Source organism: Conger conger, chromosome 5, assembly GCF_963514075.1.
Source record: "Conger conger chromosome 5, fConCon1.1, whole genome shotgun sequence".
NCBI classification, from domain to species: domain Eukaryota; kingdom Metazoa; phylum Chordata; class Actinopteri; order Anguilliformes; family Congridae; genus Conger; species Conger conger.
In genome coordinates, this window is record NC_083764.1 from 31637120 (window position 1) to 31660920 (window position 23801).

General features: G+C 41.8%; 1 protein-coding gene across 1 annotated transcript in view; it reads left to right on the forward strand.

The window, feature by feature from the left end:
• ahctf1 (AT hook containing transcription factor 1) overlaps positions 1-18276 on the forward strand; it is a 180049-nt gene extending 161773 nt beyond the window's left edge. The window contains exons 30-36 of the mRNA XM_061241130.1: positions 1279-1387; positions 3830-3948; positions 4372-4595; positions 5884-9040; positions 12257-12372; positions 16322-16395; positions 17735-18276. Coding sequence (XP_061097114.1) covers positions 1279-1387; positions 3830-3948; positions 4372-4595; positions 5884-9040; positions 12257-12372; positions 16322-16395; positions 17735-17930 — 3995 coding nt within the window. The 3' untranslated portion in view covers positions 17931-18276. The remainder of the gene's footprint in view (positions 1-1278; positions 1388-3829; positions 3949-4371; positions 4596-5883; positions 9041-12256; positions 12373-16321; positions 16396-17734) is intronic.
• Positions 18277-23801: the final 5525 nt, after the last annotated feature.

The following is a 23801-nucleotide window of genomic DNA, read 5'->3' on the forward strand; positions in this document are numbered from 1 at the left end:
ATACGGGGTAGAAGACCGTGTAGTCCTTGGGGGGATCTTATCTGAGCAGGGTATTGTGGGAAGTAGTGTCCCACAAGGATCGGTGCTGGGACAACTGCTTTTCCTCATTTCCAGAAATGACTGTGACATTGAAAGTACATTTGCAGATGATACAAAACTAAACCAAATTCAAAAGTGGGTGGAACTGGCAACTGGCAAATTTAATTTAATTTTTCTGAATATAAAGCCAACGCGTGAGAAATAAAAGCGTATGGCAGGCTTACTGTATGGGTGGTACAAAATTGGAATGTGCTCAAGTTGAAAATGATTTGGGGATAATATTTGGTCAAAGCCTCAGGTTCTAGTCATTCCGGCAGTAGCAGTAAAAAGCCCAACAGGATGGTAGGATACATAGCCAACTGTCTGGAGTATGAATCTAATTAAGTTATACCCCCGTTTTACAGCACTCTTGTTAGACCAGACTTGGAGTACTGTGTGCAGTTTTGAGGACTGTATTACAAGAAAGATATAGAGGTGATGGAAAAGGTTAAAAGAAGGGCAAATTCCATGTATAAAAGATAAAAGGTATGAGGAATTATTTAAGATGCTTCATGAACTACAGCCGATTCTTCAGGGTGAGATTGGTTAGCAGAATGAGGGGGTATAAATGGAAATTAGCAAAGGACCATCTACCATTTTGGATAAATTCCACACAGATATTAGTTAATATTTTTGATACAGAGACTGTGTGGAATAGCTTGCCAGGACATGTAATGGAGGCTGAAACACTGGTGATTTTTCCAGACCAGGCTTGATACGGTGCTAGTAACCATTTAGTGTTTTGGCAAACTACACTGTAGGTACGCTTTAGTGTTTGGAAAAGGCGAACATTGCTGGGCTGAATGGCCTGTTCTCATCATTATGTTTTGTTATCACGTAATTCTCAAGCATAATAAGAGTAACCGCCACCAGGGGTCATATAGGGATCTATCTTTATTTTTCATTTAATCATACCCGATGCAGTAGTAAACTACTGAGAGGCTATGTGAAGTACTGTGATATCTGCTGGGTGTTTATAAACATCCAATCGGCAGCAAGGTGGTACAGCTTCATTTTCTCAATCACATGGAAGCTGCAAAGCCTTGCTGCTGATTGGCTTTCTTATCAGCACCCAGTAGATATCAGTTGGAAAAAAAAAAGATGCGATTCAATATATCATTTATATCAATATATGATTAGTAGATGTAAATTTGGCTTAATGAATAGCTGAAGCACTGCCTAATTTTACCTTCTCCTCAGGATTGGATGAGTTTGTGGAGCGCCATTTATTTGGCAACGATCTTTCTCCCCCACTGACCCGTTCCAGCATAAGGCAGGCATCGCAGGGTTGGGCTGCCTCCTCCTATAGGTAGTGATCATACATTTACTTATATTAATGTGCACTATGTCAGAACCAACTGTATTCTGGTGTCTCTGTTTAATAACCGAGTACTCTCCTTGTGATATTTGTGCCTTTCAGGTAACTTCATAATCTGATATCTTGCTTATTTACACATTTTGCAGCAGTTTAAATGAGCAAATTTGAGTTAAGCGATAAAAGCAAAATGTTAGTGAATGAGAATACATGGGTTATTAAATGTGTCACTGCTTGGTTGGGAGTTGAGCAATTACTGTTTGGTCAAATAGAAAATGTTATATTTCCGTCTCTGGACCATTCTGATTTAAATAGTAAACAAATCATGTTTTGTTTCAAAAGGAACTTATTATTTGCTATTCAGTGATTGCTTTTCCTTTATTTTGACCAATGTTCGTTTGCTTTGTCAACATTGCTTGAACTTTTGTTTAAATAATTCAGCTCATTGATTGATGATTGAATGAAATGATTGAAATTTACAAAATGTGCAGAATTAAAATAAGATAAGATGCGGGAGCAACCACTTCAAATTTCAAGAGACATTTGAAAACTCATACGGAAAGCTGAGTCAGTTTACCAGCACTGGAGCTGATCCCACTCCTGTTAGCTAAACTGTTGTGTTGGCCGTTAATTAGCATAAGAAAAGCACATATTTTCTTTTGTTGAAAGTTGTAGTGATGTTGGCTTGCATTTCAAATGGTTGATCTTGAACAGCTATGCGAGCTAGAGAACCATGAGTAAGGCACATTAACGTTAAAACAAACTTCTTCAGGTTAGCTTGAAAACCCCCCTACATTTTAATTTAACGTAGTTCACACAAGCAGCTGCGTTTTCAGTAAAACGGCCATGTCATTCGATTTTGATCTGGAGCATGATCAAGGGTTGCACTATCTAAAAAAGATTAAAATAAAATAAAAAATAAAAAAACATTTAGTTTGGTCTTTAAGTTTGATATGGACTGCGAGTGATTTTTAATGTCTTGTTTAGTGACGTTATGTACTAGTTGCATGGACATTGTTTGGTATTCCAGTGTCATACAAATATGAACTGTAATTTTACTATGCAGTAGTGCAATGGCATTCCTTTGGATTCAAGGTTTTTCTGTAGCATAATGTAGATGTAGTCCTTAAATCATAGCTCCCGATTTCATGCATAAACAATGCCTACCCTCATTAGATTTTTTGAATAAAGTAAATGCTTAAGTTACCTTTTATTAAAAAATTTAAGTACGAGTATATTAATAAACCAATACTGCAACGTGATTCAAATTTCAACACTTTTCAATTTTCAACTAACTTTGTTTACGAATAAAGTTATAATTATAATTCTTGAGTCGCTGATACAGATTAAGGCCAGTCCTAGACTAAATTTAATTGGAGATTATCCATAAAAAATGCATGTAGTCCAGGCTTAAGATTAATCTGTGTTCATGTAACCGGCCCCTCATTTGTTCTTGACCATCATCATATTACAGCCCATGGTAAAGCTTACATTATATCACGAGTCACACATTGTTCTTAAAAATAGAATGTTTGTTTATTTTATTCTTATTTATTCATATATCAATTACCTACCACACCAGACCTGAGGTTTTGGCAAGCCTTTCTCCAGCCATCTTGAGAAAGGCTTTGCCAAAACATTGGCTCAGGCATGGTATTTCATTGATATATGAATAAATAAATGAAATAACCATCTTTTTGTGTGCCCCTGATAATACTGTTTCTTCAGTTGTCACCCACTTGATGTCATATACAAACTATATTTATAATTGGCATAGGAATCGTGATGAATTTTGTTGTTCAGGTGGCACCATTCTGGAGACTTGAGACTTGACTTGGAGTCTAGCTCAGAGACTTGAGACTTGATTCGGACTTGCATTTGATGACTTGTGAACATCTCTGGAACGTTGACGAGACAAAAACGAGAAATCAAAACTCATCCAATCCAGCAACAAACAAAATTACATTCCTAATTGGTTGCTGGTTTAAAAACCAATGGCTCTTTTGAGCCATGTTTTTTGTCCTTGAAAATAATACAGATATTAACATATTGTTACGATTGTGCCACACCTGTTGCAATCATCACACATACTTCATTGAAATGTGATCACCTAACATGTATTTTTCAGGCAGACAAGCGTTTGCTCTTTGTGGTTAAAATTCACTGCTGTTGGTCACGTTATCTTAGCAGTTGAGTAAGATATGAGAAAGGAATATTAAGGAATATGAGCGTGTCTGTGCTCTGTGGTCAGTCTGGTGCACAGTCTGCTGAAGGTGAGACCAGCAGCTGATGTTCAGGGAAAATTTAAAATACAATAAAATCAATTTATTAACAGTTAACATCCCTTGTCTGAAATCAAATGAAGGCTAGAAAATTAATATGTTGTGCTTTAAAGAACAATTTTTTTAAGGCTCTAGCGCTTCCTCTTCCTTGCAGTGAGTGTTTGTTTGATGCTGGAAAAGAGGCACCTGTGGCAGTTGGCTCCGCCTCCCCAACACTGATGACGAAGAAGTCCTCGGTGTCCTCTAGTGCGGACATCACTGCCGATTCACACTGTAAGCATTTTTTCCAGAAGTTGCTAATATTTTAACAATGGTGATTTTTTTTTTTGTTGCCCTCATTCAGAGTATCATTCAGTTATCATACAGCTTGTTGCAGTATCTTGAGAATTTATTTATTTTTTTCATTAAATAATTTGTTTGTTGACATGGTACACATACTTGTATCACCAAACAATATCTAGAGTAACACAATGGCAATTGCCCATCGAAGGTATGAACTTGCAATCTTTAGAAGCTAAGATTTGTAACCACTACGGTGCTGTCCAACTCTTTGACTGCATAGCACCCAAGGGAAAAGTAGTGCCAAACATCATGAGCATTGTATTCAGTTTACCCCATGTTCTGCTACCCAGTGTAGGGCATTTAAGGTGACTGTCTGATTTGTCTGATTTGTCTGATTAAACTCTTCCTATACAGCTGTTGTAAGCCTAAACGACAGTGAGGAGCTGTCCAGGGCCAGCTCTGAGGAAGAAGACTCTGGAAGTGATGTGGAGATCATTGAGCAGTTGGAGGGCAAAGAATGCCAGCAGCTACCCCAAGATGCCAGCTTATTCCAACAAGAGCCCCCTCTTGGCTCGTGGTATCTCGAGGAGCAAGCTACTGCCATGCCCTCAGTGGTGACACCTGATGTACAGCTGGAGGTGACACACTTCAATTTTCAACCACATCTTTCAGGATTAGGCTAGTTTTTTTCTAATGTCCCATTCTCAGGGGCATTCTCATGTAATATTGGAAATATCATAGGATAAAAATCATAAAATCTCCTGAGAATATTTGATAAAAAGTCTGCTATTTGTTTGCCACACCAAAAATATGTTTGGCTGGGAGGTTATGTAACACACAAATACATGACTTGGAGGGTACTGAATCTGACTGAATCATCAGAGCAATCATACCTTGGTGAGAGGATAGTGAGGGGCAATTTTGAAAATTGAGGGAATTTAAACATGAGAAGGATGTTCAGACGAGGTAAAGCTGACCAGGCAAGCCAATTAACATTAAGTGAACAGAAGCTAATACTTCTAAAGTCAAACATGACACATTTCTTAATTTTAAACCAAGATTACTTTTTATTTTTCAGTTTCAAAACAATATAAGGAAAAAGGCCCTGTGCAAAAGTTATTTCTTGGTCTTCCAGATCTTGCCTTGACTTCATCCCAGACTTTTGCACAGGGCCCTTTTCCTTTTTTATATCATTTTTAATCTTGCTTTACAATTTGCCGAAAGGTCTCATGATTGACTCATTTAGGATTCAGGTTTGCTTTCGATCACGTACAGACTTGAAACTATCCTCAGAATGATTCTACTTCTCCTTGAAAACAAATATGCTGTAAAACTTATGGTTTTCCCCAGATTTTATTTGCAGAGGAATTTACGAGCACCACAAACATCAGAGTATAATCAATGAAATCTCGAGACGAGGCCTGGTAGTATACTGCTCATACCAGTGTTTTTTTATATTAGGTTGTGGTACTTGTGGTAGTAGTCCTTTGTTTATTTAAAGCACAGAGTTTTGTTTGGGATTGTATTGGGATTGAAAACCCCAGACATGGAATACCCCAGACAAAAATACCCCAGACAAAAATGAATTATTTTCACAAAATTGGGTATTACTGTTGAATGCTTGTAACTTTGCTGAAACCTTGAACACATTTGTACAGAAGTAGCATGACTTCTTTCAGCCCATGCACAGTCCATGATGGTGCTATAAATCTCCTCTAACATTACAAAAAATCTGCATTTATTCATCAAGCTTTGAGACTGCATGTGATCTCATTGAATACAGAAACCCCCTTAAGTTTGGAAGGTGGTACTGTTTATTTGTGTTTTGGCCACAGGAATTATATGTTATTATTATTAGTTTGAGCTGAGGAGAAATTAGGCTGTGGGTCTAAGATTTCCAATGATTTGTGTGAATTGTTTCGGCAGACTGTGGAAGCAGAAGGGGAAGAGGAGGAGGTGGACATGACTGATCTGGAGGCAGAAGGCAGCATGGAGCTGATGTGTTACACTGAGTTGAGGCCCTCAGACACACTGCTGGTCCCCCTTGTCCCAGATGACGAGCAGCACCTAGATCTGCAGAAGTTGGAGGATGCCAGAGAGCCTGAAATACCATACACTAATGGCCCTGATGGCTTCACCCTGGAGGTTGAGTCTCTGGAGAACGGGCTCACTGGGTCAATCGAGGGCTCTAGCGACCCACTGCTGATCGTACAACTCCCCCAGCTGCAGGGAACCCGGCTGCAGCAGCAGGTCCACGGTCAGGATCTCATCTGCTTGGACACGGTCAATGCAGACATGTCATCACTCCCTGCCCGGACATATGGTCTTATGACCCAAACATCTGAAGAATCAGCCTTCATAGAACAGGAGGGTAGAGAGCTGCTGCATAGTGTGGTCTCTGCTCATCAGGAGACTGTTATTTGTGACACCCAGTTGGTAGAAGAGAGGTCGATGTTGATTGAGAGCCAAGGCCCCGGTATAGCTACAAAGGAATCAAAAGCAAGCAGCAGTGAAGATGAGCTTGAGGAAGAAAGAATGAAAGAGGAGTCATTCCTTGAAGAGGAAACTGCTTGTCTCGTTAGTGCGGTTGAGCCAGGTTCTTCTGGGCAGGATTCAATGGTAAAATTTACAGAACTTGGCCCTGTCATGGTGGAACTTGCCACTGTATTTGAACAAGCTGGTCGTAACATTGTTGAGGAGGTGCAACCTAGTGTTTTGGTTGAAGAGGCAGTGTCTAGAGCTGTGCCTAAAGAGGCATTGACTGGTGCTATAATTGCAGAGGCAGTGACTGGTGCCATTAGTGGAAAGATAGTGACTGCAGCTGTTGGTGAGGAGATGGTGACTGATGCAGTGGTTGAAGAGGCAGTGACTGCAGTTGTGGTTGAAGAGGCAGTGACTGGTGCTATAGGTGAACAGATTACGACTGCAGCTGTTGGTCAGGAGATGGTGACTGGTGCAGTGGTTGACCAGATGGTGACTAGTTCTGTGGTTGAAGAGACAGTGACCTCAGCAGTGGTGGAAGGGGCAGTGACTGATGCTGCACTTGAGGAGGCAGTGACTGATGCTACAGTTGAGGAGGCATTGACTGATGCTGCAGTTGAGGGGGCAGTGACTGATGCTACAGTTGAGGAGGCAGTGACTGATGCTACAGTTGAAGGGGCAGTGACTGGTGCTGCAGTTGAGGGGGCAGTGACTGATGCTACAGTTGAGGAGGCAGTGACTGATGCTACAGTTGAAGGGGCAGTGACTGGTGCTGCAGTTGAGGGGGCAGTGACTGGTGCTGCAGTTGAGGGGGCAGTGACTGATGCTGCAGTTGCAGTGGCAGTGACTGATGCTGCAGTTGAAGTGGCAGTGACTGATGCTGCAGTTGAAGGGGCAGTGACTGATGCTGCAGTTGAGGGGGCAGTGACTGATGCTGCAGTTGAGGGGGCATTGAATGATGCTGCAGTTGAGGAGGCAGTGACTGATGCTGCAGTTGAAGGGGCAGTGACTGATGCTGCAGTTGAGGGGGCAGTGACTGATGCTGCAGTTGAGGGGGCAGTGACTGATGCTGCAGTTGAGGAGGCAGTGACTGATGCTGCAGTTGAGGAGGCATTGACTGGAACTGTGATGAAAGTGGCAGTGACGGATGCAGTGGATCAAGAGGCAGTGAATACAGCTGTGGTTGGAGAGGCAGTGACTGGTGCTGTGGTTGAACAGGTGGAGCCTGGTGCTGTGACTGAAGAGATAAAGCCTGTTGTTATAGTGAAAAATGCAGCTCCTGCAACTGAAGTTCAGGAAATGGAAACCGTTACTCTGCATTCAGAGCCACAATTAGGGGTGGATGTTTCTCAGCAAATGGTGATACAATGCATGGAAGAGGCTGAGCTCCATGACACATCAGTGGAGGCGAGTTATAGTGCAGGATCAAAAATCAGATGTGCTGCTGCTGAAACACGCAGGATGACCAGGCAGAGGAAAGTGATCACATTTCCTTCACCTATAGACGAAGCCCAAAGCAACATGCAAACAAAAGAGGAGAAGCTTCAGCATGATGTAGACTCCAATTTGCCATTCACGCCAACAAGGATTACCAGGCACACAAAGCATGAGCGGGACTCTCAAATCCTTCTCAGACCCAGGAGGAATACGATGATAGCCGTTGAGAAAGTGCCCCAGAAAGAGGATAAAGCCATGGTAAGCAACACCATTATCAACTCTGAACCAAAGTCCTCCAAGAAGCAGACCCCGCAAAACACTCTTCCAAGGCCGGGAACCCAGAAAACCAGAAATTCTCACCAGAACACTGAAGACATCCAAGACACAGAGGATTCAACTGAGATTGATCTCCTGGCATTGCCCATGACCCGCTCAAGAAAAGCAAGAAAAATAAGTGCAAGTATCATGGAGGTTCCAGGAAGTGAGACTCCATCACTCCTGGAGGCGAAAGAAGAGGCACTCCACAGACCTGGCATGATGACAAGAAAGTCATCCCGTGGCCTCTTCCTTGCCCTGGAGACAACCCAGGAGCAGATCGTGGGATTGGAGTGGAAAGGTGCAACACCCAAAAAGAACCGGAGGACTGTGAGCAGGAGCAGAGCAGTTGAACAGGACAAACACTCTTCAGCCACGGCCAAAGGCCTGCCATCACCCAACTTTTCTCGGCGTACAACTAGGAATAGCCTGAGCAGCCACCTGGCAGTTTCTAAGGGGGAGAAAAAAGCAGAGCACCTTGTATTAGACACATCCCTGGGTGTGGAGCCAGGGGCGGCGGTGGCCAATGCCCCAATTGGGGGGCTCAAGGACAAGGGGCTTCAGGAATCAGGAGGCATGGCAACAAGCAATAGCAAGACCACACCCACCCGTGCTAGAAGGAAGGGCACGAGGGCACGCTCACCTCCCCTGGCAATAATAGAGGCTCCAAATGGTACAGAGGAACTGTTGTTGGACAGAGGCCTAGTGGCTGACATGAAGAATCAAACCCAGTCCCAGGTACAGATAGCCAGCGGACACACATTGGGGAGCAAGGCTTCAGAGACCGACTCATCCCCACTGAGAGACTCCTTACTGTCCTCACTACGTCAAACTAGGAGGAAAACCAAAGGTGAGCTAGGTGGTTATATTTCGTATTAATTTTACTCAATTGTTGCTTTTCTGACTTAACCGCTTGGCTGATTCTTATGAAAGTAGATATGATATTTTGATATGGTCCTTTGCTAGAGGATGTCACCTCAGTCTGCAGTACCAATTTACCAAATTTAATGGAGATTACCTACTTAGTGGCGCTGTAATAGTCAATTGAAATTGCAATTATTAAACAATTATAACTCCTGTCCTGTTTGACCGAGAGACTTGAAATGTCATTAGATATCCCTCCTCACAAAAAACTCATTTGCCAGACTAATATATTGGATAGTCTGCCAGTTTGAATTAATGTAAACTAGAAATATTCATAACTGCAATAACTGTCATTTCACAAATAATGATGTTCAGGATCAGCTTAATATTATATTGTAGGCTACAATGGTTAAAGTTTGAATTGATGCTCATTTTCAGTCAGTGTTTTCCAGGGTCTTGAGTGCGTTATTTCTGTTGCTGCAGCTTTTTGGTTTGTATTCTAGCAAATCTGGTGAATATGGGTCTGAGTACTGGATACAAAGCAAGTTTGCGTTTCGTTGGATTTAGCTGGAAGACATGGCATTATAGGAGGTTAATTTCTATTATTAATGTACAAGCCAGTATCATTTCTATAGAGAGAAGTCTCCTACAGGGTTTCTCTCTATAGAAATGATACTGGCTTGGTGGCTGCTCAGGCTATTCCTAGTTGTACGCCGACTGAAAATGAGCGTTTTTAATATAAACTCCATACCCATGTTATTGATTGCAAAAAGCATAAAAATAATAAGAATGCCATAATTTCTGCCAGAGTCTATTGCAACAAAAATCTTACACAGCTTACAATATCATATCCAAATAAGCATATGCCACTTTTTTGCCACAGTCTATCAGTGTGATTTCAAACCACTTCCATTTACTGGACCAAGCTGGTTTGAATGCACGATCAAATGTGTCTGTTCCATAACGACAGCCTGGAAAATCAAAGTTGGATGGCTGGGAAGGTTCCTCAAATGGCTTTAGGTTATTGCTAGCTTTTTCCCCCGCACTGACTGCTGGTGCGGGAGCAACATAATGTTTAAACTTTTCACTAACCTTGGTAGGACTACTGTGGGTGTTGTCGGCGATCTTGACGGCAGTGCTAGCAAAAATAATGGTCAAGCATTATGGGTCATCTGGGCATCAGTTGCACTCCTAGGATTTTCAAAAAATCTAAAGTACATTTCTGCGCCATTGTGATACTATCTGATCTGAATTAACGGAACGAAGTGGCAGAACGGAGGGGTCTTGTTGGTGTATAGGTCTTGATAAGGGATTGAATATATACAGGGGCTGATCCTTTAACTGCCTGGTATGCGAGCACCAAAGTTTTAAATTTGATGTGAGCCATAACAGGCAGCCAGTGGAGGTTGCTGAGCAGGGGGGTGACATATGAATGTCTGGGAACATTGAATACCAGACGGGCTGCAGCATTCTGGATGAGTTGTAGGGGTCTGATGGCAGATGCTGGAAGGCCAGCCAGCAGAGAATTGCAATAGTCCAGGCGGGACAGGACCATTGCTTGAACAAGGAGCTGAGTGGAGTAGGTGGTGAGAAAGGGTTGGATTCTCCGGATGTTATACAGGAAGAACCTGCACGCCCGGGTCACCGTAGTGATGTTCTCGGAGAAGGATAGCCTGCTGTCCATCACCACTCCAAGGTTTCTTGCACTCGGGGATGAGGTCACTGTGGTATCCCCTAGTGAGATGGAGAAATCAGAGAAGGGAGAGGTTAAAGCAGGGATGAAGATTACCTCTGTCTTACCTGGGTTGAGCTTTAGATGGTGGTTGCCCATCCAGCTCTGGATGTCTCTCAGGCAGGCGGAGATACGGATAGAGACCTGTGTGTCTGATGGGGGGAAGGAGAGAAAGAGTTGGCTGTCATCGGCATAACAATGATAGGAGATGCCATGAGCAGAGATAACGGGGCCAAGGGATCTTGTGTAGATGGAGAAGAGGAGGGGTCTGAGGACTGAGCCATAGGGTCTGGGCAAGAATTGTGTTTTTCTATTAAAAAACATGCATGCGCGAGATGGCTTATGCTGTAGGAAGATACAGTAATCTTTAAAAAGATGGCAGACCAAACGGCTAGGCCCAGTCAGCTTTGTCCATGCGAGCTAGGAGAAAGCAAGCAATTCACAGTGGAGATTGCTGTAAAAAATCTCTGTTAGCCTCTCTGTTAAAATCAAATAGCTTTTAATTCAATTTGAAACATCACAAGTGCTATGCAGTGCTTGTCTTTATGAAAAACAGGTAGCTTGGTTAACAAATAAAATGGAAATATTTGAGTTTGTTGTTGCATAACTTGGCTTGCTAGTTTTATCTGAGAAACCATTTAATTTAAAGATACAATAGGTAATTTTGGGCTTTGAATGGTCGAGAGGGATTGCAGCAACACTCAAACCACTACACTGTTTATCCCACCCCTTCTCTGTGAACACGCTGATGTTGAAACACCATTGGCTGTGGCAATTGGAACCAATTTTCGACCAATGAGTTTGAATTATTGTACAACTATACAATGTTTTGGTACAGAGTGCCAGCCTGTCCACTTACTTTGAAACCTGAATTGAAGGACTATAAACAGAGGCAGAGGGTGAGTCACCATGTCAGTGAACCTTTTTCAATGATAGGAAGGGATTTACAATGGTCTCGTAGCAATGTTTTAACAGAAATCTTATCGATTGTACCTTTAATGTCAGCTAATCGTTATCGGCGATAGTGTGGATTCCATGTTACCTGGGTAGGTATAGCTTTCTCAGTTAAACTGGCTAATGTTAGCTTTGTAGGTTAGGCAGTTGGCAAGTACCTAGGCTGGTTAGCTCCCTCTGCTCATGGGAAAAAATAAACAAAAATGCTGCTGGAACAGCCCCCTGCAGAGGCTCCCAAGCTGAATGATTATTGATTTGCAAATGAACTGATACTTGCCTTATTTGAAAAGGACTGAACATTGTTTTTCCAATGGCAACTTGTTGGTTTTATCAGCCGATCGAAGGGCAATGTGTTGGTTCATTACTGCTGGTTTAAGCCATTATTGAATGGTTTAATCAACAGGAAGTGAAACTGAATTTAATACTTGAGATGCACATGGGCTGTAGAGGTTTCCTTTTTTTTAAACATACATGGTGTATTTAGTTTTCTTAGTTAAAATATTTTGTCCTTTGCAGGAAAGAGAGCGGACTCTCCCCCTCAAAATGACATCTCTCAGGTTGCATTCCGTGTTCCCACGACACGGACCCGACAGCCAGCTGCTTCCACCTTGTCCCACACTGTGAACAATGAGGTAAACACCTTCCTCTTTGCAGAAGCAATCCCGCTATGAACTGCTGAGTTGTTTAGTACATTGTACGTTTTTTGCCCTGAATTCCCGAATCGGACCGCTTCTAAATTCCCGGAATGAGGTGCCCCCTCCAGGGAAATCCTGAGATTCCCACATAAGCCTGAAGTGCCTTTTAATAGTACTTTAATGCTACTGGGCCTATATATACCAATTAATGCAACAGGACAATGCTATTTTATCACATTAAATGTTTTTTTGCTACGAACATGTAGAAATTCAGTTCAAATTCAAGAAAAAAAAAAAAACATTCAATTGAAGGAAAGGAGACCTTGCATCACTGTGCTTATGATATTTTACTGTAACAAAGGTTAATTTAGTTTAAATTCTCAAGAAGAAAAAAAAAATTAACTCCAAAAAAAGAATTGCCAGTGGTGGCAATTAATTCCTTGTGCTTAACAATGTGTCAAATAGCTGACTAACTCTAAATGAGATTGAAGAACTCCCAACAACTAGCCTATTCCATTCCGTTTTTCCTCCAAACATAATGATGTTCAATATGGCCAAACAGTTACATTACATTACATTAATGGCGTTTGGCAGATGCTCTTATCCAGAGCGACGTACAGTTGATTAGATTAAGCAGGAAACAATCCTCCCCTGGAGCTATGCTGGGTTAAGGGCCTTGTTCAAGGGCCCAACGGCTGTGCGGATCTTATTGTGGCTACACCGGGGATCAAACCACCAACCTTCCCTGTCCCAGTCATGCACCTTAACCACTACACTACAGGCCGCCCCTACATTTTTATTTCATCAGACCAGAGGACATTTCTCTAAAAAGTAAGATATTTTTCCCCATGTGCAGTTGCAAACTGTAGTCTGGCTTTTCTATGGCGCTTTTGGAGTAGTGACTTCTTACCTACAGTGCAACTTTTCAGGTTATGTCGGTATAGGACTCGTTTTACTGTGGATACAGACTTTTGTACATGTTCCCTCCAGCATCTTCAGAAGGTTTTTTGTTGTTCTTCTGAGATTGATTTGCACTTTTCCTACCAAAGCATCGTCTTATCATGCGCAAAGTAGATGTCCTAACCGACTTGCCAACACTTTAGTTGGCGAACATGAAAACTGCAGAGTGATTAGAAATTAGTTTTAATGACCTCTACCTGTATGTAAACTTACGACTTCAAATGTACTCATTTAAAACGTCAACATTTAAATCATGATTAGTCTACATTTTGTTTCCATTTGTACCCAAATAATTGTTTCATCATGGCTTTATTTGTAAGCGGTGCAATTTCTGTCTCTTGTTCACAGATTGCGAACAAGACAAAAATGCGAAACCTCAAATCATCCAATCTTGCAATCAGCAAAAATGATATTCTGAATTGGTGTTGCTAGTTCATGCTCTTTTGAACCAAGGAAGTTTTGTCTTTATTATGCAATTATGCATATATTAAGAATGTATTTGAACTATTTTACTCACAACTAGATTTTGTGGAAAGGTTAGAGATTGCCTGAGTTTTAAACTCAGCAACTAAGAACAACTAACAAGCAGTGGGCAGAATTCATAGCAGAATAATTTTTGCCTCCAGTCCCGGCAGATGCGTGATTTGCCGAGTATGAAGAATAAATAAATGATCAGCCATCCAATGAACAGCATTCTGTGTCCATGCATCTAGCAGTACGTAGTTGTTTGTATGCTACCCTTGTGCATAAAACAAACAACATGCCTATGTTCTGCACATAGTTGCAGATGTGAGTAGGTTAATGTCTGAATGAATGAATATTTAACTGAGGAAAACCTTTTCACTATTTGGTCTAGTTGATAAGTCAAACTGAAAAGCCCTGAAAATAAATTATGTTCCCATCAATATAGTTTGACTTGGTTCCAGCTAATAGTGTGTTTAGAACTGAAATGTGGATATGACTGTAACCCAGAGGTGGGCACTGAGGGCCTTGTCTGTTTCTGGTTTTCATGCCAACTGCTGGTCCTAATGACTTAATTGGTCATTTTAGCTACATTTCTTGATGAAGGCATTAATTACAGTCGAAGACTGATCTTGTGTCCCTGTATGATATGGTATGGAATTGCGCACCCCTGCTGTCTGTGTATCTTCTGTTCCTCATTAACAACTAAGTCTGTTTAGTGTAAATAATGTGTTTTATCAGAGTTTTTCACATTGACCAGTTTGACCACAATTTAGAATGCAGCCACCTTTGTTTGGCACTGCAGGGACACTAGTGTTAGCACTGCTGAGGCTTATTGTTCCAGAACACTGTGAAATGGAGTCTAGCAAATTGGCCCTCAAGATCGAGGGTCTTGCTTTCAAGGTGCTGAATGAACCGGCATAGGTGACAGACTAACTCACAGTGTGAACATCCTGCAACCCCCACATTTTAACCTCCAAACTCCAAACTACACCCTATCTCCACCTGAGTACTGCCTAGACAAAGATAGCAAGACCAGATCTTAAAAAGCACAAGGTGGCTCCGACCAACTAGCAACATAAATTGGAGAGGAAAATCATGGCCTGTCTTGTCTAGGAAACAACAGTCAAAATCTTCAATTTGTCGAAAAACATCTTCACAAGGGAAAAGACGACACCGCGGCAGCAAGTTCTTCAGGAAAATCAGACTTTATTAGCACACCTGCATAAAGCCGGATCAGTTCTCCAGAACTGAAACCCGACTGTCATTTTTACACCCATTTTATACACAGTTACTCCACCTACAACTCCTCCTCAAACCTCATTCTGGCAAATCACCCACACTGTTCTTATCGTAACTCCTCCCAACGCTCCTCCCACAACGTCATTGTGCTCTGCCAACTCTGTACAAAGTTCAGGGCGTTCTGCCAGCTACGAACAAAGTTCAGGACTCCCCCTGTCCTCACTTCACCCCGCACCTGCTCTTGGCAAACTACCAGACCTCATAAAGTTCTGGATGCCCCCCCTCTAACACACACGTCATCCATACACGTCACTCTGTATCTTTCGCTTTTATAAGACGAACTAAGCAGCAGTAATCATTGAAAATATACAGACATACTAAACATTTAATTAATATTCACTTCTAATATACTTTTCTAATATACAGACATACTAAACATTTCATTAATTATTCTCTTCTAAGGGAGTAAATTTACATTTCATTCTTTGCTCTCATTTCAAGCTCAGCTATTATTAATGTTCTAGGTTCATTTGATTTGATAACAAGCAACGTACATGGGATATATTGATTATAAGTCACTTGCATATAGATACACTTCTGGCATTAAAATATCGAGAGTCCCGGAGAAATCAGCTGTACAGTCATATCTCGCTCTGCCCGTGTCCTTGACAGTCCGAGACGCCTCCCCCCCCCCAGCTGGCTGCTGTGTAATTCTAGCACAATTTAGCAGTTAATCAGTTTGAAACTATATAGGGTACATATCATACTTTAATACAGATATATTGATACACCTTTAGCATACATCATCAAGCGCTTTGGAGGAACCAGCCTGCTCACTAAGGTAGTCTGATTTTGACTTGTGATTTTTTATCATGCTTCTAGGAGGGAGATCTTTTGTTCTGTGAATTTTCCCCTACAGGCCTTTTAGTTAGCTAGTTACTAATAGAGGTCAACTATCTAACAGTTAAGTGTTCTCATGAAAGGGCAGAAAACCTCCTGTATCAAGCAGGTGAATAAATTACCGGCTTCTGGAGGGGAAATTCCCTCTTTGTCTTTGAATGGCAACAATGATTTTCAGTTTTTGTTTCTTTGTTTTCTTTCTTTAAACTATTATCAATTTCAGACTTGAAAGCACAGTATTGTCCTCCAAGCTTTCCAAATTCTGACAAACTATTCCATCAACTCACCAAACAGGATGTGCGGATTAGGCATGAGTAATCGAGCCAGAGCAAGCCATTTTTCTTATCTCTCCGAATGTGACAAAGGTCTGCTTTGCCTGCAGGAAACTGGAATGACGGCTGCAGCTGTTCAACTGCAGACTGAAACTGCCAAACCCAGAAAGAAACATTCTACCAGGTAAAAGCTTTTACAGTATCTACTTCAGCACCAGTATCTACATGATTTTTGTAGTTTGCATAATAGTTAACAAAATTTACCCATTATCTATTCCTCTAAACATTTCATTGGTCATCAAAGTTGTGCTTTTAAATTGCTAAGAAATGATCAGGAGTTTCCCCATCACTGTTGAATGCCTAAAACCCTGACACTTGCAGCCTTCACGAGAAGCACCATTTATAGTATTATTGAACATAAAAATGCATCAGAACACAAACCTTTCATTCGGACCAACTTGGTTCGTCCATCTACCTGTGAAGAGACAGTCTGTACGTAATTTTCTTTTAATAAATAAAACTAAGATACGTATGGTTCTCTTATCGGCATGCTTACAAATAAGGTTATAGCCATAATTGCAAAAACATTTTTAAACTTTGTTACATTTTTTATGTTTTTGGGTTGACTTTTTACATCTCCTGAAGCTTTCATGTTGTGCCTGCTTTCATTTGAGCAATAGCTGGTTTCTGAGTCTATGGTGGGAAGGTCAGTCTAAAAGGCCCACATGCATATTTTATTTAGCTTTTCATATCATCCTGGAGCTTTCGATTTTTCTTCCTTCCTGATTCATTTACAACTATCGCAATTTTGGTAGAAATATGCACATTCTTTACCAAATCGTTATAAAACGATTTCCCACATGACATGACGTAGACATATATATTGGATTATTTTGCTAAATCTTAGCATAGAGAGCTCACCATAGGACGCAGAGGGGGAGGAGATTTGGGCTCTGGGGGTAGGGTTTGGGACTATTAAAAATCTAAAACTGATTCCAATCGACTTAGAAACTGAGATATTCATTGCTAAACTATAAAAACTTTTTGTCTTTTTTGTATTTCAGTGTAACTCGTCTACACTGTACGTACGCGTTCTGACTTTGTTCTGAATGGTACATGCCTCTTCTTTAATTTAAGTCTTCAACCATGTGTGTGCAGTAAATAGTTTTTGAGATATTGACACTTTTAGAGGACTAGTACAAAATAGGTGGAAATTGCCCTCAAGGCGGGGGTTGATTGTACTCTCTTGAAGGGTTCTGATTTTCTGCATGTTAACACTAGGACTCGGAACTACTGTCCTCTCAGGTCCTCTTTGCACTTGTTCTTGTGTTTAATTTGCACTTTGTTGTACGTCGCTCTGGATAAGAGCGTCTGCTAAATGCCATGTAATGTAATGGGTAAAGTGGAATGGGTTAACCCTTTTTGATTTGCCCTGCACTCCCCTATTTCCTGATTAATTGGGACAAATCTGGTGATCTCTGTGAGCTGCAACTCTTACTGATGTGTGACTATTTTGTTTCCAGGAGGAATGTTGAAGCTGGGAGCCCACCAACCATGAAAATAAAGCTGATCTCCCCCATGGCCAGCCCAACAGAGCTAGCCCCAGGAGTAGAGAGGGAGGAGAAGGGGGAGGCCCCACTGCAGAGGAGGAACCTCCGCAGGAAACGACTGCTGGAGACCATCTTCCCAAAACCTGTCACAAGGAGGAAGATGTTATAATGGTGCCATTGCATACCACAAAATGCTTTATATTTGTGGGATGGGGGCTCCAAGTCTCTACACTCCCAAAAGCTGTCAAATGAGGCCTCTTTTTCTCAAGTTTGTTGCCAGCTGTTTTCTATTTAACTTTAACAAATTGAATGATTTTTAAATTGCTAAACAAAGCTACATTTTGGTGAAATTATTTTAATGAATGCTTACAGAAAAAATCTGGACAATGGGAGGGCGAAGAAGGGACTTGTTCCTGAGCAGAGTTTATTTTATTTTCTGAAACTAAAAACTTTTTTATAAAATCGCATAGTCTTTTAGACAATGTTTGAATAAAGTTGTACACTTGTGAATGTTTCATTTGTGTGAAAGTTTTTTTTTTTTTTTTTTTTTTAACCACACGAGAGCCATTGTTTCATGGATTTTGAGCACAGATGCAACCATTTTTTTATTTTGTCTTTCCACACAGTATTTTCCCACAGAAATTTTCCTATACAGTTTATTTAATGAACATACATAATACAATGTTTTCATTATGACTGTGTAAATTCTATTGTATTTAATTCATTAATTTATTTTATTTAAATTTTACTGTGACTAGTCTTAGAAAGGGGGAGGGAGAATTGAGATGCCGAGGGGTAACCCTGAGATTGGAGTATAAGCAGTTTCTCACAAAGACAATGTCTAGGACGTTGCCCGCTGGGTTGGGGGAGTGCTGCAGAGAGATCGAAGGAGTGGAATAGTGGTAGGAAGGCAGCAGCCTGGGAGGCTTCAAGGTTGATATTGAAGGATTAGTAGTGTGCCATCCTCAGGGAAGGAACTGAGAAGGGTGTCTTGTTCATCAAAGTAACTTCCCAGGGGCCCTGGAGGATGATAGACAACAGCAGTAAAGAGGTTAATAGGGTAGGATATTGAGACAGAATGGTACTTTAAAGTGGATATTGACGGGTTAGATAGGGGGAGAACAGAACTTCCATGAGGTGGAGATTAACAAGCCAGTACCACCGCCATGGCCGGGGAGTGTGAGAGGAGGAGGAAGAAGATGAAAGGGCAGCAGGGAGTGGTGGTGTTGTCGGGTGTGATCCAGATCTCAGTAAGGGCAAGGAATTGTTGGAACTGGAGGGGGGCATATGCAGGGATGAAGTCTGTGAGGGAGAGAGCAGACTGGGATAGGGTGAAACGTAACATAACAAACTAGGACCGAGTGGCACAAGCGTTACTCTAAGCACACCTATAGGCTAGGCCTCGTTGGCTTTCTATTGGCTCAATTGCTTAAAAGGAATACCAAATCAACAAACAAATACCAGTGCTATCAAAACAATTGAACAATCCCAGTAAAAACAACAATAGCTATTTTAGCTATTTATTCAGTTTACCTTCCTCATTTATTTGATCAAACAGAATAAGAGAGTGGAAGGCCTACCAGTATACTGCCCCGGGGTGGCTGGCTGCTAACTTTTATCAGTATTTCGTCTTCACTGTTACCCCTTGTTGGCCTTCTGTAAGACCAGAATGTGCTAGCTACCCCCTTCTGAGTGAAACAGACACCTAGGTAAAAGGCTGTCTGTCTGCTGGGAGAGAGACAAAGAAAGACTCCCTTTTAAACACAGAAAGTAGTCTAATAGGAATAAGGATTATAATAAAAGGTTATCTTTAATCAAGTGATTATCTTTATGTTAACACACATTGTCAATTAAGAATCAATTAAGAAAATGATCCTTACCTGTTCATGGTATAATCTGATAGTATTTTTCTCGCAAGTCAAGTCGATAGCTGTGACTGCATACTGATCATGACGTAAAATGAGTATGTAGTATATTTCTAGCATTTTTATTTTGTGAATGCAAAAGTTTTCGGAAAAAGCATTTGCAGCCTTCCTGATTTCCTCTATTATTGCATATTTGTCTCAAGGCAGAATGTAATATTAGACAAAGGGAACCTTGGTAAACAAAACACATTTACAAATTTATTTAATAAAAAAAAAGCTATCAAACACCCATGTGAAAAAGTAATTGCCCCCTTAAACTGAACTGGTTAAACCACCTTTAGCTAGCAATAATTGTAACCAATCTCTTCCTTGAATTTGATATTAGTTTTTCACATCAATGTATTTGAGCCTTATCTGCTTATTGGGGTCCTGCTACAGCATTTCTATTGGGTTCAAGGAACGAAGGCACTGGGACTCCACCAAACTACAGTGAGTGCCATTATGTCCGAATAGAGAACACTTGGAACAGTGCTGAATCTTCCCGGAAGTAGTCGGCCTGCCATGATTTTTCCAAGGGCCCGATGATAACCCATCCAAACCATCCCTACAGTGAAGCGTGGTGGCAGCGTCATGCTGTGGGGATGTTTTTCAGCAGCAGGAACTGGGAGACTAGTCAGGATTGAGGGAAAGATGAATGCAGCAATGTACAGAGACATCCTGGATGAACACCTGCTCCAGAGCGCTCTTGACCTCAGACTGGGGCGACGGTTCATCTTTCAGCAGGACAACGACCCTAAGCACACAGCCAAGATATGAAAGGAGTGGCTTCAGGACAACTCTGTGAATGTCCTTGAGTGGCCCAGCCAGAGCCCAGACTTGAATCCGATTGAACATCTCTGGAGAGATCTAAACATGGCTGTGCACCGACGCTCCCCATCCAACCTGATGGAGCTTGAGTGGTGCTGCAAAGAGGAATGCCCAGAGATAGGTGTGCCAAGCTTGTGGCATCATATTCAAAAAGACTTGAGGCTGTAATTGCTGCCAAAGGTGCATCAACAAAGTATTGAGCAAAGGCTGTGAATACTTATGTGATTTTTTATAAATTTGCAAAAATTTCAAAAAAAAAAACCTTGTCATTATGGGGTGTTGTGTGTAGAATTTTGAGGGAAAAAATGAATTTATTCCATTTTGGAATAAGGCTGTAACATAACAAAATGTGGGAAAAGTGAAGCCCTGTGAATACTTTCCGGATGCACCGTACATGCGCACAGCACTCCATTAACCACTGGATGATCTTTATACACCAGATACACCAAAACATTGGAGATAAACAAAATCAAAAGTTGTAGATGAAAAGAAGATCCAATAAACATTAGCATGTATGAATCAAATAGGTGATCATGCAACTAACATTTTACTGATAATTTACTGACATTATTCATTTTTTGTTTTACTGATCATTTTAACACATAAAAAGCGCTTATATCAATAATATCAATATTGTAAATGATCACTATTAATGAAATATTAAAGAAAGAAAAAGCATCTTAATGGAGAATCATGCACAACTCTAATCTATTAACGTTCTCAAAAATTCTCCACATCTTAGCATTTTCTGTACCCCATGTGCATGTCAGGAATTACAAATGTGGAATCATATAAAGCAATGAGGGCACAAACTGTGCTCCAGTCAGCGGGGAGGGCTGAATAAACAGCATGCCCACAAAGTCAATACCAATCAGATAACACCTGGGGTCCCAAGGCGAGGAGAGGGTGCTAAACCAGAACAAAGTGCAGTCTGTGTTTTATCCCAAGGTAACAGGATTGCATATGACAATTTCTTTCGACACACATCAGCAACCTTGGTAATGTTGCAGGTACAAATGAGGCTATGCAGACAGTCAAAACATTCTTCCAGTTTTATAGAGGGGCAACTACAGCTGCCCTAACTTATTTTTGCCATTACCTAGAACAGAGATTCCAAACTTCAGATTGTGTTTAAACACTACTGGAGAGGGCATTTTCCATGACACCTGTGGTCATGTGAGATAATCTTTCAGAAAATAACAATTGCTATTGACTATTGGGGAATGTGAGTTTGACATATTCAAAGGAACAGAGAAATGGACTGCATCCCACCATTTACCTGCACTTGGAATGCTCAGTTCCATCAAACACTGTGAGTGACCGTTGCTCAAGTTATATACCTGTAACAGCAGTGCCGATGTAAAATGAGGCAAACATAACAGGAATGGTTAGAGGGCTGTTTTGCAGCCCACTTAGCATAGCACCTCCAGGAGTTAGTAGCATAGTGATGTGATAGAGTTCTTGGTGTCAGCCAAGCTTCATCCCCGGTAGTCGCATAACGTTTGGGCACCGTTTCGTCAGCTCAGCTGTACGGCCTACCATGCTGAGCCCACAGATTTTCTTGTGGATCAAGATGATTGGCAGAACAATGATGAGGGAGATGAGGCCTAATAGGGCAAGGCCTACCTCGAAACTGCAGCCTGCTCTTCTAAAGGGATTGTACCCCTCGGTTTGCCTATCTGGGCATGCCATGTTGGGAGCTGAGACTACTGTCATGTATTCCTTGATGTGTTGGTTCTCAGGTTTTTAAACTTTGTGAGAACTAGCTGTTCCTGCGCATCAGTTGACCCTTATCCCTCCTTAGGTGCTGGTGGAGCCCTTTTTCAGTGGCTGGTGTGGACCCAGGAGACACAGCCTTCCACTCGCACGGCTGTGGGTGTGGTGAGTATTACCTGGGAAGGACCTCTCCACCTAGGCTGGTGCCACTTCTTCCTCCGGAAGTCTTTTATCTCCTGGCTACAGATCGTGCAGAGGGCTGCTGGGTGGTGCTGGGAGAGCTGCTCAAACCTGTTGATGCACAGATCTCAGAACATTGGTTAGCTGAACACAGTAACTGCCAGGTCCAGCATCAACCTAGGGGGGTGGCATCCAGTTCTCATGGGCCACTCTGTAATCACCTCATCGGGGGATACCTGTGAGGACCTTGGTGGGGCCTGGACCCAGTCCAGACCTGTTTCTCCCATTACTTTGGTCAGCCAATATAATATAGATAACGATATTGCAAAATGGTTCCATTTACCCTCCTCCAAAACTTTATTTACAAAATGAGTACCCCTGTCTGATGAGAGTTTCCTGGGGATCCCCCCACTTGGGAATAATCTGTTAGTAGGGCCTTTGCTACCGCATCAGCTTTCCCTGTAGAAAAAACTTCAATCCATTTAGAAAACATATCAATTAGCACCGACCAATATTTCTTCCCCCTGCATGGGGTTAGTTCAATTAAGTCCATCATAAGGTGATCAAAAGGCTCCTGTGGAGCTGGGTGGGCTGCATTTGGGATCTTCTGGCCCTGCCCTGCATTATTTACAGCACAAATGACACATTTTTATAAAAAAATGTTTTGCATAAGTTGAAAAACCACTCGTGTCCTACTTTTTGGAAATTAAAGATACCATTCCCGCTTTTGACACATGATCCTGTCCATTTGTCAATTTAGCATAGTAGGGAAGCAAATAGCGTGGTAATCATGGTTTACCTGTGGGGCCTGCCAGATCCCATTGGTACAGGTGCTGTCCCGTTTCCAACTGGCCTTCTCCTGGAGTGAAGGACCTACTTGGCAGTTCTGTATAGTGGGCAACAGTTTCTAAGTAGGAGCTGCAGCCTGTGCGTGCACACTGAGTCGTGCGTGCGTGCAGCCTTGGCAGCTGAATCAGCAGCAGAGTTTCCTTGAGAGATAGCGTCTGGCTGCCCTGTGAGTGGGACATTTACATATTGCAATAGATGTAGGCAAAAGAATGGCCTCTAGGAGGCTTTAGACCAAATGTCCATTCTGAATAACGTTTCCTGAGGAAGGAAGAAAACCCCTATGTTTCCATAATGCTGCAAAATCGTGCACTACCCCAAAAGCAAAGCTGCGGTCAGTGAAAAATTGACAGTTTTACCATGGGACGAGTGGAGCAAAACGTTCAGCAGCTTGGGCAGACAAGTGATCCAGAAGTTGGGCTGATTCCAGTATCGGGTGGTGTGTCACGACTGCATACCCAACCAAACCATCATGTGTAAGAGGACATTGGCTGGCAGAACCTTCAACAAAAATCTCCAAGTCTGCATTGTGAAGGGGGGTGGAAATGAGATCAGGAGGGGGAGAA